This window comes from Heptranchias perlo, chromosome 2, assembly GCF_035084215.1.
Source record: "Heptranchias perlo isolate sHepPer1 chromosome 2, sHepPer1.hap1, whole genome shotgun sequence".
Lineage (NCBI taxonomy): Eukaryota > Metazoa > Chordata > Chondrichthyes > Hexanchiformes > Hexanchidae > Heptranchias > Heptranchias perlo.
In genome coordinates, this window is record NC_090326.1 from 100367048 (window position 1) to 100381543 (window position 14496).

Consider the following 14496-nt stretch of genomic DNA (forward strand, 5'->3'; position numbering starts at 1 on the left):
TACAATTGTCAACCCCAGTCCATCACCGGCATCTCCACATCATGACTCTCAGAAAGAACATTTCTGTTGACAACCATGAAGGCTATTGGTGTCAAACAGCACACATCGTAGAGATGAGTACAAGTAGTGATTTTGAACTACAGTACAGCCAAAAGAAGCAGCTTTGATAAAGAGTGAGTGAGAGAGTGAGATTCAGACAGTGCTGTCCTTTGAGTGTAGCTACTTCAACTATTTATGTGCTGCACAATTGCTGAGATGAAGATGAAAACAGATCTAAGAGGACATCTCAGGATAACATTCTAAAAAAGGGAAAGAATGGTAATTAAGGTTAAAAAATATCAAACTACTTAATTTCTAGCAATCATTGGGGTATTCTTTGAATTCACTTTATTTGCTCCGCCACTTATTTTTCTCATCTACTTTTAGACTCCCATTCTGGCCGAGAAACCATGTGATCTATTTCTAAACCTCTACAATACCACTGTGCTGCCACAAAAACAGATACAAGAATAACTCCATTTTCTCTCCCTAACTTCCTGTTGGGAAAGATCATCAGTATCCTATGCAAGAGTAAAGGGGAGAACAGAAGTCGGAGTCTACCATTACACAGATTATTGCATCAATTGTTGGGAAATTAGGACAAACACATTATAGAAATTTAGCACATTAACATCAGAAAACTGGTGATAAAAAACGAAAAAATGTTGCAAAGTGACAGTGTATCTATAACTAAGAACCTCCAACCACACTTTTAAACTGTAACATTGTTTCTGCTGACCTACTGTAGGTAGGATTGATCTCACAACTTTGATACAAGTTTCAGAACTTTGCTGGCTACTTTGTAACCACTGTGAACACCCACTAATGTAACAGGACTAAAATATGCCATTCTTCACTGTGGAGGTGAAATTGTAATAGTCTATGCAGCACCCTTTTACCACCATTTCTACAGCATGTTAGGGGCATTAATTGATAGAAAGTCAGTACAACTCATTCAATACAACATAATGGAAGTTACTAGGCCTAAGTGTGCAAATGTAGCTAAAATTTGCTTAAAGAATAAATCTCAGTTACGATAACTCATTCAGCTTCTACAGTAGGGCTCACCTAACATTCTTGTGGAAACGTTGCAGCCTGATCATAATTACTCATTGTAACACCCATGAATGAAGATGACAGCATTACCACAGTAAACAGTTATCATCTTTATTGAGAATCATTCAAAAAAAAGGAACATTTTAGTCTTGATTGTCCCAAATTAATCTGACTCTGAACTAAAACACTGACCAAGTAAAAAACAAATAGCAATTATATTTCAGTACTCAAAACTCCATGCAATAATAACTGAAAATAAAGCAGCAAAACCCCAAACATATTTAAAGGGCAAGGCAACTTTAAGGAAAGTATTTTGTTTTGTAATATTTCTATTTACACAGTCCTCTGTGAAGTCCTTTACATCCTGTGTTTCACCAGTCAAACATGAAGCAAACATGAAGGCAAGATAAGGCAAGGGAATACCCTTCAACATCTGCTTCCTAACATTAGTGCCTGAACGATCAGTTCTTGTTTAGACTGATCAAAAGCTGTCTTTTTAACCTCTGTCAAGATTAACTATCCAATTTTGGTTGAAATGAAGGACAGTCAAGGCTCCAACAAGGAACTCGGTAACTGGGAAGCTTTAAAAACAATCCAAGAAACATTTTGTGCAAATATTTGCTATTCATGGTATTGTTCTTACACCTACAAATTACTTCCTTTTAAAGAAGCTGCCCAATGGAAGTTGAATCTGGATAACTGCACAGTGTTTTATATTATATTTCAGTGCTACACTTAAAAATATCTAATCACGCCAGCCACCGTGCTCAGAGTCAAACTTAGATGCACTAAAGAGTTTATTGCTTCTATCCTTCTAAACCACACCAGAAAAACAGGGCAAGAGAGAAGAAAATGAGAAAAGTGCAAAAGCGGAAAAGAGTAACTGCAGTTCTCGACGCAAGCTCAGCTCCAGACAGTAGAAATATTTGCTGAACTGGTTGCATTTGCTGTAATGAATCTTGGTGCTAACAATTCTATGTCAGCCAAATAGCATAACTAGGAAATACCATTATATTAAAATAGGGCATTCTGAATAAATGCAATAACTGTTGTAATTAGTACAGTATGGAGACCATCTTTATTTAGCATTCTGATTATAAGTGTCCATTTCCCACATTTGAAATTAAAGGTGCATTCTAATGCATTATGTACAATACGAGCTTTCTGGTTAAGCCAGGAAACCCCTTTCATAAATGAAAAAAAATGAAGTATATGTTTGTTCATTCACACTAAAAAAAACTAAAATGTTGTACGTTATACTCAATTATTGATATATTCATATTACAAACGTTTAATTCTAGGATGAAGGATCAGCAGAATTAAAGCTGATTCAGGAAAAGACAAATCAAGTACTCAACCTAAAAACAGAATTCAAGCGGTCATCCTGGACTCTGCTCCATGGTCCTCCTCATTATAATTTTTGCTCCCCTGCAAGTTTTCCACACAATTTTAGTCAGATTTTTTAGATTTTTTTTAAATATAAAAGTGAAAAACTGATTGAGACTGGATTTGGTGGAAATTAAACATTGTTATTAAAAGAAATAAGACCTAAAGGAATAAACAACTGGAAGCCCTAAAATGTTAAAGGGACACTGCTAGCAGATATAACTATCTTAGTAAACAGATGTGTACAATGGTACCATCAACAACCTCATTATAACTACTCCAATTCCAAAACTAAATAAAAGTTAAAAAGAACACACTGCAAAAGTTCACACAAAGTGCAGCATCTACTGCCATGCAAATGTACCCCATTACCCCTAGTGGCCATTTTTCAAGTAAGCTATTTTGTATGTTGCAAGAATTTAGCCTGTCCGAAATACTCCAAGACAGTGGTAACATTCTCTTCATGTCACAAGATTTTTTTAAAACTATACTCTAAACATTGTAATTGAGTTGTATTGTTTTACCTAAATTTAATGTTAGTACGGTGATTTTAATTGAACCTATTTTTCACCAAAAAGACATTGGGATGAAAGAAACTGTTGAAGTAAAATCCCCATGATAATTAAACTCCTCCTCACCCCGGAAAATAACGTTAAACTGTAAGCAACACCCACCATTAATATTTTGTCAACTTCTATTTTTAGTGCATTGCATAAACGTGTAAACGAAAAAATGGCCTTCAGCAATAAAGCTACAGCACGGTGAGGCGACACGTAAAAATCATGATAACGATTGCAGCTTCGCGCTTATTCATCTACTATATTTGAGCAAAAGTTTCAGCTGGCAGTTCAATTAAGTCTGAAAAGATAATTTAAAACCCGGATACACTGTGATCAAAATAAAATCTCCTCCACATCCCAAAACTGTACAGCACATGCCGAAAATCATTGCTCAATGTGCAGTCTGCGCGTTAAACATAAAGTAGGATCAGGAGAAAGGGCAGAATGTGTGTTAGATTACATATAAATACAGTAGAAACCCAGTCAATTAATTCAAGTTACTTTAAAGACCAATTTCTGAATCACTTTGCGTGTAACATATATATATATATATTAAAACCCACTGTTTCATACACTCAATTTCAAAATCAGAACACAAGTTGCTGGTTAGTGCAGTACAAGCTTGGCCGATTTTTTGAGGGATTAAAAGACGTCCCGCTTGCTTTCGACAACTCTCAGCTTCAGGTAATGAATGTGCGGTAGCCGGGCCCGGTATGACACTTACCGCTCTCACTGTGTGTGGGTTGGACGGACTGACTCTCTTCCCTTCCTGTTTAATGACACATCTTCACAGAGACCTCACTCCGCAAAACAGAGTTTCTCAGCGACCAGGACTTAATCCCCTTGTTTGGAGGCGGGCAGCCAGCGGGCGAGCGAGCGAGCTTGTCTTCCTTTTCTCAGAGGCCGCCGGTGGATCTGGCTGTTGGGAATGTCCGTGTCAGAAGCAGCAGGTCAGAGTCAGGCAGGTATCTGTCTGGATCACTCCGCTCGGAGATTACTCTCGGAGGAGAATGAGCTCGACACAACGGAGAAATGGTGCGAGGAGTGTAGGCACACACCATCCCGCCGTCGGGCTGATCACCGCGGTGACATGAGCTGAACTGGCCGGGGCCGTCGTGTGCCCGAGCGGTGCTGGTGCGGCTCGATGGGTGACGCCGCGCGCTCGCGCACGCCTCTTTGTGACGCGCGGCTCCGCTCTGTTCCGAACCGTTTACCGTTAGCGCTCGCGCTCCGCCCGATTCGGAAACGCACAAGTTGCGCCACCCGGAAATGGAACCACAGCGGCGCGATCCACGTCATTACAGAGCGCTGGTGTAGTCGGATGTCTTTATTACTCGTTGCTTTTTTTTTCCTCTCTGGTTTGCTCAGGGATTCGTTATGTATTTGCAGCATTTTCTCTTTTTTTGAGATTATATCCAAGTTTTGTTTTTAATCTCTTTCTATGACGTTGGCAGTAGTAGAGTCCATTGATAATTCATTAAAATCTCAAGTGATACAAATGTTACATAAGTTTATACCAGATAAATGAAACTGCAAACATCTAGACATTTATAGCGTTCTGTCAATTCAAATAAAAAGTACAACAGCTTGTTATATAGCGCCTTTCACGTACAAATACGTCCTGAAACGCCTCATAAAGTGCTTGAAATCTGAAATAAAAACAGAAAATGCTGGAAATATACAACAGGTCTGTCATTATCTCTAAATAAAAGGTTAATGATTCAAATAAGACTCTTGATAAGACCTGAAAATAAGCAAGGGTGTTAGGAGCGAAACAACATTTTGATAATAGAGTTATTCTGTTGAATGACCTGCAAACTGCTTAATATATAAACAGAAACTGTTAGATTATATAAATGATAATGTGAGGCTATTAAAATAATATACAATAGCTAAGGTAGTGAAAAGGCAATTTGTAGAGTTTAAAATTTAAAGAATCCAATGACATTATGTTTCTACTAACTCAAATAGTCACCTGGTACCATTTCGGTTATTTTATTAACAAGTCCTTGTATACATTATTTGTAGGCGACGTTATCTACTAAATTACACAATTCGACTTTATACCATTTAAAACAAAATAACTCCCTCCAGGCTATTTTTTTTTAGCCCTCCAGGCTATTAAAGCCACGCAGTGCGCATGCCTATATACGGGAGGACGTCACATTTCATAGCTATGACGCAATTACGTACTGGTTCCGTTCCCTTGGTTTCTTCGATACGTGAAAAGAATGGCGGCGGTGTTGTCGCCTGTACCAGTGGCGGCCTCGACTCCGACCAAACACCGTAATAAGAAAAGACCGACAAGTCCGGGGAACAGCGGGGGTGCCGTTGCAAAGAAAAAGAAAATGGGGCAGGTAATCACAAGTAGTGTTTGTGGGAAACATTAATCGCGGAAGCGAATGAATTAAACGCAACACCCAGACCTGCTACAACCAAACATCAAAATTGCTGTTACGTAATTTCTATGACAATGATACGTCTTCAACGTATCCGGAAAGGATGCGTTTGTAGAATGAGCAAAAAATTTATGCTTCAAAAAGCCGTCTGCTATAAAAGGTTCTGGCATGAAAAGAGTTAAACAGTATGCAATTAACTGTTTCTTTTGAATTTCGAAATGCATCTTATCAGCATTAAGTGATATGAAAGAAATGTTGAGTGAGCGGCTGTCAAGTTAGACGTCTTTGGAATGACCATGTCTTAGTGCCTGTAATTTAGGAGAAACACTATCCGACAACCAGCTATATAAATACACTGGAGAGTACATAAAATAATTACTATTTAATCCCAGAAATTCAGAGCTTGTTCTTAATCTAGAAATCCAGAAAACCTGTAAATTCACTTTGTGTCAGCTATCTTGGCAATCTTGGTAAAGAAGAAAAGTTGTCTTTGGAGTATTGGAATAAGGAGAAAAATACTGCACAACAGTTGATTAAGAATTTAGTATTTTTGAGGCATTTGTATTAAGACATGACATTTAATAGGGCATAAATATTTCAAAGCAATGTAGAATTTTAAATTATTGTAATTTGAGTAAATAATCAAGTATTCATAAAATTGTTTTATACCATCTAAACACAACCTTATTTAAAGGAAGATATTTATGCTTTCTTAAAGCTGTTGAGAATTTGTTTTTGTAACTCACTTGCAGACTATCCCAAATATAGCTACAAAATGCTGGAAATATGCAGTGGTTCACAGGCTGTTTAAAGGTGAAGAAGATTATTTGGTCCATCAAAGCCCCTGAGAGGAACAATAATTCTCACTTTCTCTTTCTCTTTCCCCCCCCAATGCAGCATCATTGTTTTGTCAATCATTCCAGGGTATTCATTTCCACTGCTCTATTTGGAAATCTATTCCATGTTGTGGTCACAATGTGTGAAAAAGTAATTTCTGATAGTGGTCCCAACTAGCTTTTTACTAGCTTGATCTTGTACCCCCTTGTCCTAATGTTATAATTTAGTTTGAAGTAGTGTTCTAGATTTAAATTTTAAAAATTCTTCACTGTATAGAGGGGGTAAACAATTTTTAATGTAGAAAAATCATAACTTTTTCTAATCTTTCCTCGTAACTCAATTCTCAGAATATGTATCTATCTCTTGATTCTGAATTGCCTTAAGGCTTCGAATGTCTGTTTTCCATCTCTGGCTAGAAGTGGAAGAGTACTCGAGTTGTAGTTTGACCAAAGGTACTGTATAGTTTAAGCATAACTTCTTCTGCTTTGTACTCTATTGTTTTTGCTAGATAATTCAGCATTCTGTTTTGTTGATTACTGTTCATCAGCATCTGAGAAAAACTATGGCGGATGGGTGTTAATTTTAACCTAAGTTGCCCGATCGGATTGGCCATTGAAGTCCATGGAAAGTAAAATTGGGCGGAGTATAAAGCAATTGGCCAATCCGATCCAGTCAGAAAGTTAATGCTTTGAATGACCAATTTCCAGGAAGGTAGGTTAAGTTAAAATTACCTCCTCAGTTCAATGTTTCAATGAATTAACAAAATATTGGGAGGTATGAGGGCACAAACTTGAGATTATTGCAAAAACAATTTAAAGGGAAAGTTTTTTTTTAAATATCCTTTACACAAGGATGATTTAGAATATAGAATTCTTTGTGAAAGACCATTACTGAAGTAGAATTCATAAATTCTTTTAAGAGAATTAGATAATTGATTGCAATGGGGAATATGGAAAGTAAGATTAGACTAGATGATGTCGAGAAAAAAACTTGAGCAAACTTGATGGGTCAAATGGCCTGAGTCTATGCTATATTTCTATGATTGATTAATTTATCTTTCTCTTTCAAATGTTCACAGCCCTGTTTATATTTTCTGGTTTAATTTTAGTTCTTTTTATCTCTGTTATTTATACCTTTATCCGAGGAAGGGGGCACTCCTATCTTTAGAACAAAAGCAGAAAAATGCTTATTATACACAGAACAACAGTCAGCATATGTAAATAGCAAGTTTAAGTTTTGGGTGTAACTGTCAGAACCGGTTCTGACAAAGGGTTACACTCAGTGTTTTCTCTTTTCAGATGCTGACTGACATGTGTTTTCAATATTTTCAGTTTTATTTCAGATATCCAACGTTTGCAGTTTTTTCCTTTTTTTATTTACACCTATCTTTGGTATGCTCAACCTACCTACCTGCAAAATTGTGTCCCTCTTGAGCAGCAAGAGTGTTACTTTGTTTAATTTTTTTAAATACAACTTTTATTTTGGCAGATTATTGATACAATGGAGATATTAGCATTTCTACCACTAATAATTCCACCCACAATGACACCCTACTCCTTTTTTAATATTTTTTTTTAACATATAGTTGTAGTAAAACAGGGGTGGATAACAATGCTGTATGGAAAATGCACTTGGGTGACTGAATTGTTTGTAATCCTAGCTATGCTATTCGTTCATGCTAGGGAGTATTTTCCATTTTGCGCAGTGGTTCTCCTACGGACCGCACACTTTTTTCTCTTTCTCTCTTCCCCCCCCCCCCCCCCCCCCCCCCCCCAGCCTTCCACCTGTGACTCTTGGCAAATTACCTGCACCAGATGTCTCTGGGTTCCATTCATGGTTCAACCACCTGTATGATGTTGACTGGGATTCATCCTTACTCCCTCTCAACTCTTGCTCTCCAATAAGGGAATGCTATTCAGAGGAAGGGTTATTCCAGCTACCATAGCGTTTTTTTTTAAACCTGTAGTTTTAAAGGAACTATTGGTGCTTTCTTTGCCTCATTCCTCAGGTTAATTTCCATGCCTCCACTGAGCAACTGCTCACCATAGCACTATTGAAATGAAGAAGATAACATGAGAAATTATGGATATAGACTTGCATTCCATCAGGGAGAGTGGTCCTCAATAAAAAGATAGTGAATAACATATATGATCTGTTCTTTGGTATTGGCGCAACCAACTATAACATGTTCCATTCAGAAACTATGTTTCTATGAAATAGCATCAGTGGATGTGTAGATAGTTTTAGGAAATTTCAATTTCCAACTTTCTTAAGCAGAAAAGGAGGTAAATGAAAAATTTCAAAAATGTTATGCCCACATTGCAAATAACACTTCAATTCTGCATTAATACTGTAAAATAGTCCTTTTTTAAATTGTGACAATTGAGATGTGACTGAGGCACTAGATGATTACCTAGGTTTATTTTAAGGAGTGGCCTCTGTTTGCTTTGTTAGTTTGGCTGGTCTCTTAACTCAAAGAAGGAAATTCCTACAGGCATTGTATCTCTTATGGCCGCTCCAAATGACATTTTTGTTTCATGAATCTATGATCAAGCCTGGATTCAAACTCAGATCCCAGAGATGAAAGGATACCACGTGCTAACCTACTGTGCTACAAACCCCTCTAGCTTGTGCTCTCAGGGTTCAAGTGGGATTGGAGGAGGTGATTGGGGGAGGGTTACTTTTTCCACATTCTGGCAGCATCATCCTCTATCTCTGCTGGCATTTCATTGGGGCAAATATTTTCCCTATTTCTGTTCATTGATGGTTGCCAGTATTGAGAGTAAAATTGAAATTAGTCATGACAAGTTATCATAGAATCATAGAAAATTTACGGCACAGAAGGAGGCCATTCGGCCCACCGTATCCGCGCCGGATGAGAAACGAGCCACCCGGCCTAATCCCACTTTCCCGCATTTGGTCCGTAGCCCTGCAGGTCACGGCTCTTCAGGTGCACATCCAGGTATTTTTTAAATGAGTTGAGGGTTTCTGCCTCTACCACCCTCTCAGGCAGTGAGTTCCAGACCCCCACCACCCTCTGGGTGAAAAAAAAATTCCTCATTTCCGCTCTAATGCTTCTACCAATCACTTTAAATCTATGCCACCTGGTTATTGACCCCTCCGCGAAGGGAAATAGGTCCTGCCTATCCACTCTATGCCCCTCTAGGCCCCTCATAATTTTGTACACCTCAATCAAATCACCCCTCAGCCTCCTCTGCTCCAAGGAAAACAGCCCCAGCCTATCCACTCTGTCATCATAGCTAAAATTCACCAGTCCTGGCAACATCCTCGTAAATCTCCTCTGCACCCTCTCTAGTGCAATTACATCCTTCCTGTAATGTGGTGACCAGAACTGTGTGCAGTACTCGAGCTTTGGCCTAACTAGTGTTTTATACAGTTCCAGCATAACATCCCCGTTTTTATATTCTATGCCTCGGCTAATAAAGGAAAGCATTCCATTTGCCGCCTTAACCACCTTATCTACCTGTCCTCCTACCTACAGGGATCTGTGAACATGCACTCCCAAGTCCCTCACTTCCTCTACACCTCTCAATATCCTTGTGTATTCCCTTGCCTTGTTTGCTCTCCCCAAATGCATTACCTCACACTTCTCCGGATTGAACTCCATTTGCCACTTTTCTGCCCATCTGACCAGTGATATCTTCTTGCAGTCTACAGCTTTCCTCCTCACTATCAACCACACGGCCTATCTTTGTGTCATCCGCAAATTTCTCAATCGTTAATGTATACCACAAAAAACAAAGGGCCTAGTACCGATCCCTGCGGCACTCCACTGGAAACAGCCTTCCAGTCGCAAAAACACCCGTTGACCATTACCCTTTGCTTCCTGCCACTGAGCCAATTTTGGATCCAATTTGCTACATTCCCTTGGATCCCATGGGCCTTTACTTTTTTGACCAATCTGCCATATGGGACCTTGTCAAAAGCCTTGTTGAAATCCATGTCGACTACATCAACTGCGCTACCCTCATCGATCCTCCTTGTCACCTCCTCGAAAAATTCAATCAAGTTAGTCAGACACAACCTCCCCTTAACAAATCCAGGCTGACTGTCCTTGATTAGTCTGTGCCTTTCTAAGTGACAGTTTATCCTGTCCCTCAGAATTGATTCCAGTAATTTGCCCACCATTGAGGTTGGGCTGACTGGCCTGTAATTACTTGGTCTATCCTTCGCTCCCTTTTGTGTTGGAAGCCCGAAAGTCAAGTGGGTGCTTTGGAATCTGCGAAAGGAACTCAATTATTTTTGCTTCCAGGTTTCCCACGCATCAGCCAGCCAGATTGACAGCCTGGCTGCCTGTCGGGAGGGAAAGCAACTGGAGAGTGGATGCCAAGTTAATCTGAGATCTGAGGTGGCGGGTTTGGGGGTCAGAGACATAGCTGGGGGGAGGGGGCTCAGCCATCAGCGGTGTCTCGGGGTGAACTTTGGTTTAAATCCTAACCAGCAATTTTTGAAATGGGGGTGAATGAGAGTTTCTCATCCTATACTAAAATTTTTGCTCAGTGGTGGTGAGGAAAAGGTTTGTTGTCCTATCCTGGAACTTCAGCTTTTTTTTTATTCATTCATGGGATGAGGGCATCGCTGGCAAGGCCAGCATTTATTGCCCATCCCTAATTGCTCTTGAGAAGGTGGTGGTGAGCCGCCTTCTTGAACCGCTGCAGTCCGTGTGGTGAAGGTTCTCCTACGGTGCTGTTAGGAAGTGAGTTCCAGGATTTTGAACCAGCAATGATGAAGGAACGGCGATATGTTTCCAAGTCGGGATGTTGTGTGACTTGGTGGGGAACGTGCAGGTGGTGGTGTTCCCATTCGCCTGCTGCCCTTGTACTTCTAGGTGGTAGAGGTCGTGGGTATGGGAGGGGCTGTCGAAGAAGCCTTGGCAAGTTGCTGCAGTGCATCTTGTAGATGGTACACACTGCAGCCACGGTGTGCCGTTGGTGAAGGGAGTGAATGTTTAGGGTGGTGGATGGGGTGCCAATCAAGCGGGCTGCTTTGTCCTGGATGGTGTCGAGCTTCTTGAGTGTTGTTGGAGCTGCACTCATCCAAGCAAGTGGAGAATATTCCATCACACTCCTGACTTGTGCCTTGTAGGTTGTGGAAAGGCTTTGGGGCGTCAGAAGGTGAGTCACTCACTGCAGAATACCCAGCCTCTGACCTGCTCTTGTAGCCACAGTATTTATGTGGCTGGTCCAGTTAAGTTTCTGGTCAATGGTCACCCCCAGGATGTTGATGGTGGGGGATTCGGCAATGGTAATGCCGTTGAATGTCAAGGGGAGGTAGTTAGACTCACTCTTGTTGGAGATGGTAATTTCTGGCACGAATGTTACTTGCCACTCATCAGCCCAAGCCTGAACGTTGTCCCGGTCTTGCTGCATGCGGGCACGGAATGCTTCATTATCTGAGGGGCTGCGATTGGAGCTGTACTTTGTGCAATCATCAGTGAACATCCCCATTTCTGACCGTATGATGGAGGGAAGGTCATTGATGAAGCAGCTGAAGATAGTTGGGCCTAGGACACTGCCCTGAGGAACTCCTGCAGCAATGCCCTGGGGCTGAGATAATTGGCCTCCAACAACCACTACTATCTTCCTTTGTGCTAGGTATGACTCCAGCCACTGCAGAGTTTTCCCCTTGATTCCCATTGACTTCAATTTTACTAGGGTACCTTGGTGCCACACTCGGTCAAATGCTGCCTTGATGTCAAGGGTTTGTGGTCCTATGCTGTGGGGATGCATTTGGGCTTAAGGTCATTTTGTTGGGGATTGTTCTCTGATATATACTCATTGGCTTGGTTCCTAATTTGTGCTCATTGGGGGTGGGGTTTGATTTTTTTTTTGCTCAATTGAGTAGGAGTCAAGTTTACTATCTAGCAGGGGATGTAGACAGTGATGCTGCGGGGGAGAGATTTATTTTCATTTGTTGCAGTTTTTGCCAGTTGATCTCCCATGGCATTGCACATGTGGAGTGAAAACCTATGAAACTTTTCAGGTCAATCAAGGGAGATAATTGAACCAAGACATGGAGTGAAAGGGGAGAGAGTGAGAATAGTGAAGGCAGACTGAGTGAGGGAGAGAGGAAGGGTAGGGAAGGGAGAGGTAATGGGGAGGAGAGAGGAATAAGGAGGGGAGAGGAAGAGGAGAGAAGCAGGTGAGGGGGGAGAGGAACAAGTGGGGGAAGGAGCAACGAGGTAGGAGCTTGAGATTTATCGATTTCTGGATGGGGTGTCTTGGTGCTTCCCAAGAACTCAGCAAAAAGTCCGATTGGTAGTTTCCTCGACAGGTTGGAAGTTTGCCAAGCTAATTGCAGGACCCGTACACCCGCCGCCAGCCACTGGTGTAATTCAGACAGATATGTTAATGAATGTTTTCAATCATTTTTGGTTGGCTTCTGTGTTTCACGTTATTTGGGATTCATTCTTTGGAGTTGCCCATTGCTCTGAGGATTCTACTGTTGATTCTGTGTGTGTTTCCATCATCCTGGATTTCCACAGACTTTTACTCCTTTGCAGGCTATACATCTTGCTGTATTTTTCAGATACTCTACACTTCCTTATGTTTACAAACAACTTTAGGTTTTTTATTAATGACCATATATTGGTGGGAAGAAGCCAGCAGACAACATATACCAATATTAAACAAGGAAAGACCTGCAGCCAATGTAATGATGTTGAGCAGGGAGTCAATGGGAGCCAGCAGCATCTCTCACCCACTGCAGTACGTGCCGGTCTGCCTTGAGGCTGCACGGGGAGGAGGGCGTAAAGAGCTGGCTTCAGATTCAGGCCAGGAATAAGAAACATGTATCGGGGTGAGCAGGAGAGAAGTGATTTGATGATCAGTGTGATATAAGTAACATTCATATTTTGAACTTCCTAACAGCACTAGAACTATCGTTAGCTAGCAAGATAAAAGCATAATGGATGTTACTGGCAGTTATTTTCTGCTGCATATGGGAAATGTGGTGGATTCAATCAAAGGGAAGACTCAGCTGAGGGAAAAGGACATTTAGGAACTCTGGTGTGGAAAATAGATTTATTAGAGCAGATATGACAGAGAAGGAGAAAGTTAGAGAAATTGATGAAGTATTTACTGGAAATGGGGTGGGAAGAAACACAATCCAAATAGTTGTGGGAGTCTGAGCTTGTAATAAATATTTATGGAAAGCCTATTGCCAAAGATAGAGAGAAAAAAATCACAAAAAGGGAAGAGATGGATCACACAAAGGTAAAGAATGGATGAGAATTGGAAACCTATTTGGAGTGCTATAATTTCTATTAGCAAAAGAGCCAAGTTCTTAGAATATTTTATGATTCTTTCAAGTAACTTGACTGCAGAATATTCCAATATTTCAGATTTTGTCATCATTCTTAATAATATAAGCTTGTGCACATACTCGAAATTGATTCTGGATGTTAACAATTGATTATTTTCTGCAACTTTAATTTAATTGATGGCCAGAAGAGTAAATAGAGACCCAACACAAAGAACTCTCAGCCAAACTTTTACCTGAAAGAACTGAGAGAGCAGCTGCAATAACCGAGCTGTTATTGATATGTATCAGTCACAGGTTTAAAGGGCCAAATCAACTTCGGCTGCATCTCGCCTCCGTTTCAATGGCGAGATTCAGAAGCCATAGGAATCCCATGCAGGTGAAGTAAAATTCATTTCAGGTTCAGGATCAACAAAAAATTACTTGCCTCAAATATTTCAAGTAAGTAAATTATCCCTTTAATGATTCGCCTACTAGCATTAATTGGGGACAAGACTTCCAGGTTTCGGCTGCACATGCGCATCCAAACGTGCCCACGTTAAATCTAAAAGTGGGTGCATTGGAGCTGGGTTGCAGTCGTGCTTCATAAAGCTGTTATTTTAACCTCCCACCCATTCTTTTGAGGTTAAAATTACCCCCAATATATCAATCTTAGATAAGGCCACATCTGGAGTACAGTGTGCAATATTGGATTGACACTGTAGGAAGAATATTGAGGTAAGAGGGGACGGAATAATGAAAACAATAATTGGGTGGTTTTTAACGTATATACATTTAACATAAAGCATAAGAACAGAGTACCAGTGCAATATTGGGCTCCATACTATAGAAAGGATATTAAGGCTTTAGAGAGGGCACAATGCAAATTCACTAACGTGTTGCCTGGTACGAATAATAAAAGTAATAAGAAAGACTTGAAAAGTTGGGGTTATTTTTGT

The 14496-nt window shown here is 40.4% G+C and overlaps 2 protein-coding genes across 4 annotated transcripts in view; one reads left to right on the forward strand and one right to left on the reverse strand.

Annotated features, from left to right (window-relative positions):
• The window catches only part of galnt1 (UDP-N-acetyl-alpha-D-galactosamine:polypeptide N-acetylgalactosaminyltransferase 1), a 169013-nt gene extending 164735 nt beyond the window's left edge, over window positions 1–4278 (reverse strand). For 2 of the 3 annotated variants that reach the window (XM_068005066.1, XM_068005057.1), the window contains exon 1: window positions 3766–4278. The gene's annotated coding sequence lies outside the window, so the exon portion shown is untranslated. The remainder of the gene's footprint in view (window positions 1–3765) is intronic. The other variant, XM_068005076.1, reaches the window with a different exon arrangement.
• Window positions 4279–5229: 951 nt separating this feature from the next.
• ino80c (INO80 complex subunit C) overlaps window positions 5230–14496 on the forward strand; it is a 44239-nt gene continuing 34972 nt past the window's right edge. The window contains exon 1 of the mRNA XM_068005090.1: window positions 5230–5398. Within this exon, the coding sequence (XP_067861191.1) occupies window positions 5273–5398 (126 nt within the window). The 5' untranslated portion in view covers window positions 5230–5272. The remainder of the gene's footprint in view (window positions 5399–14496) is intronic.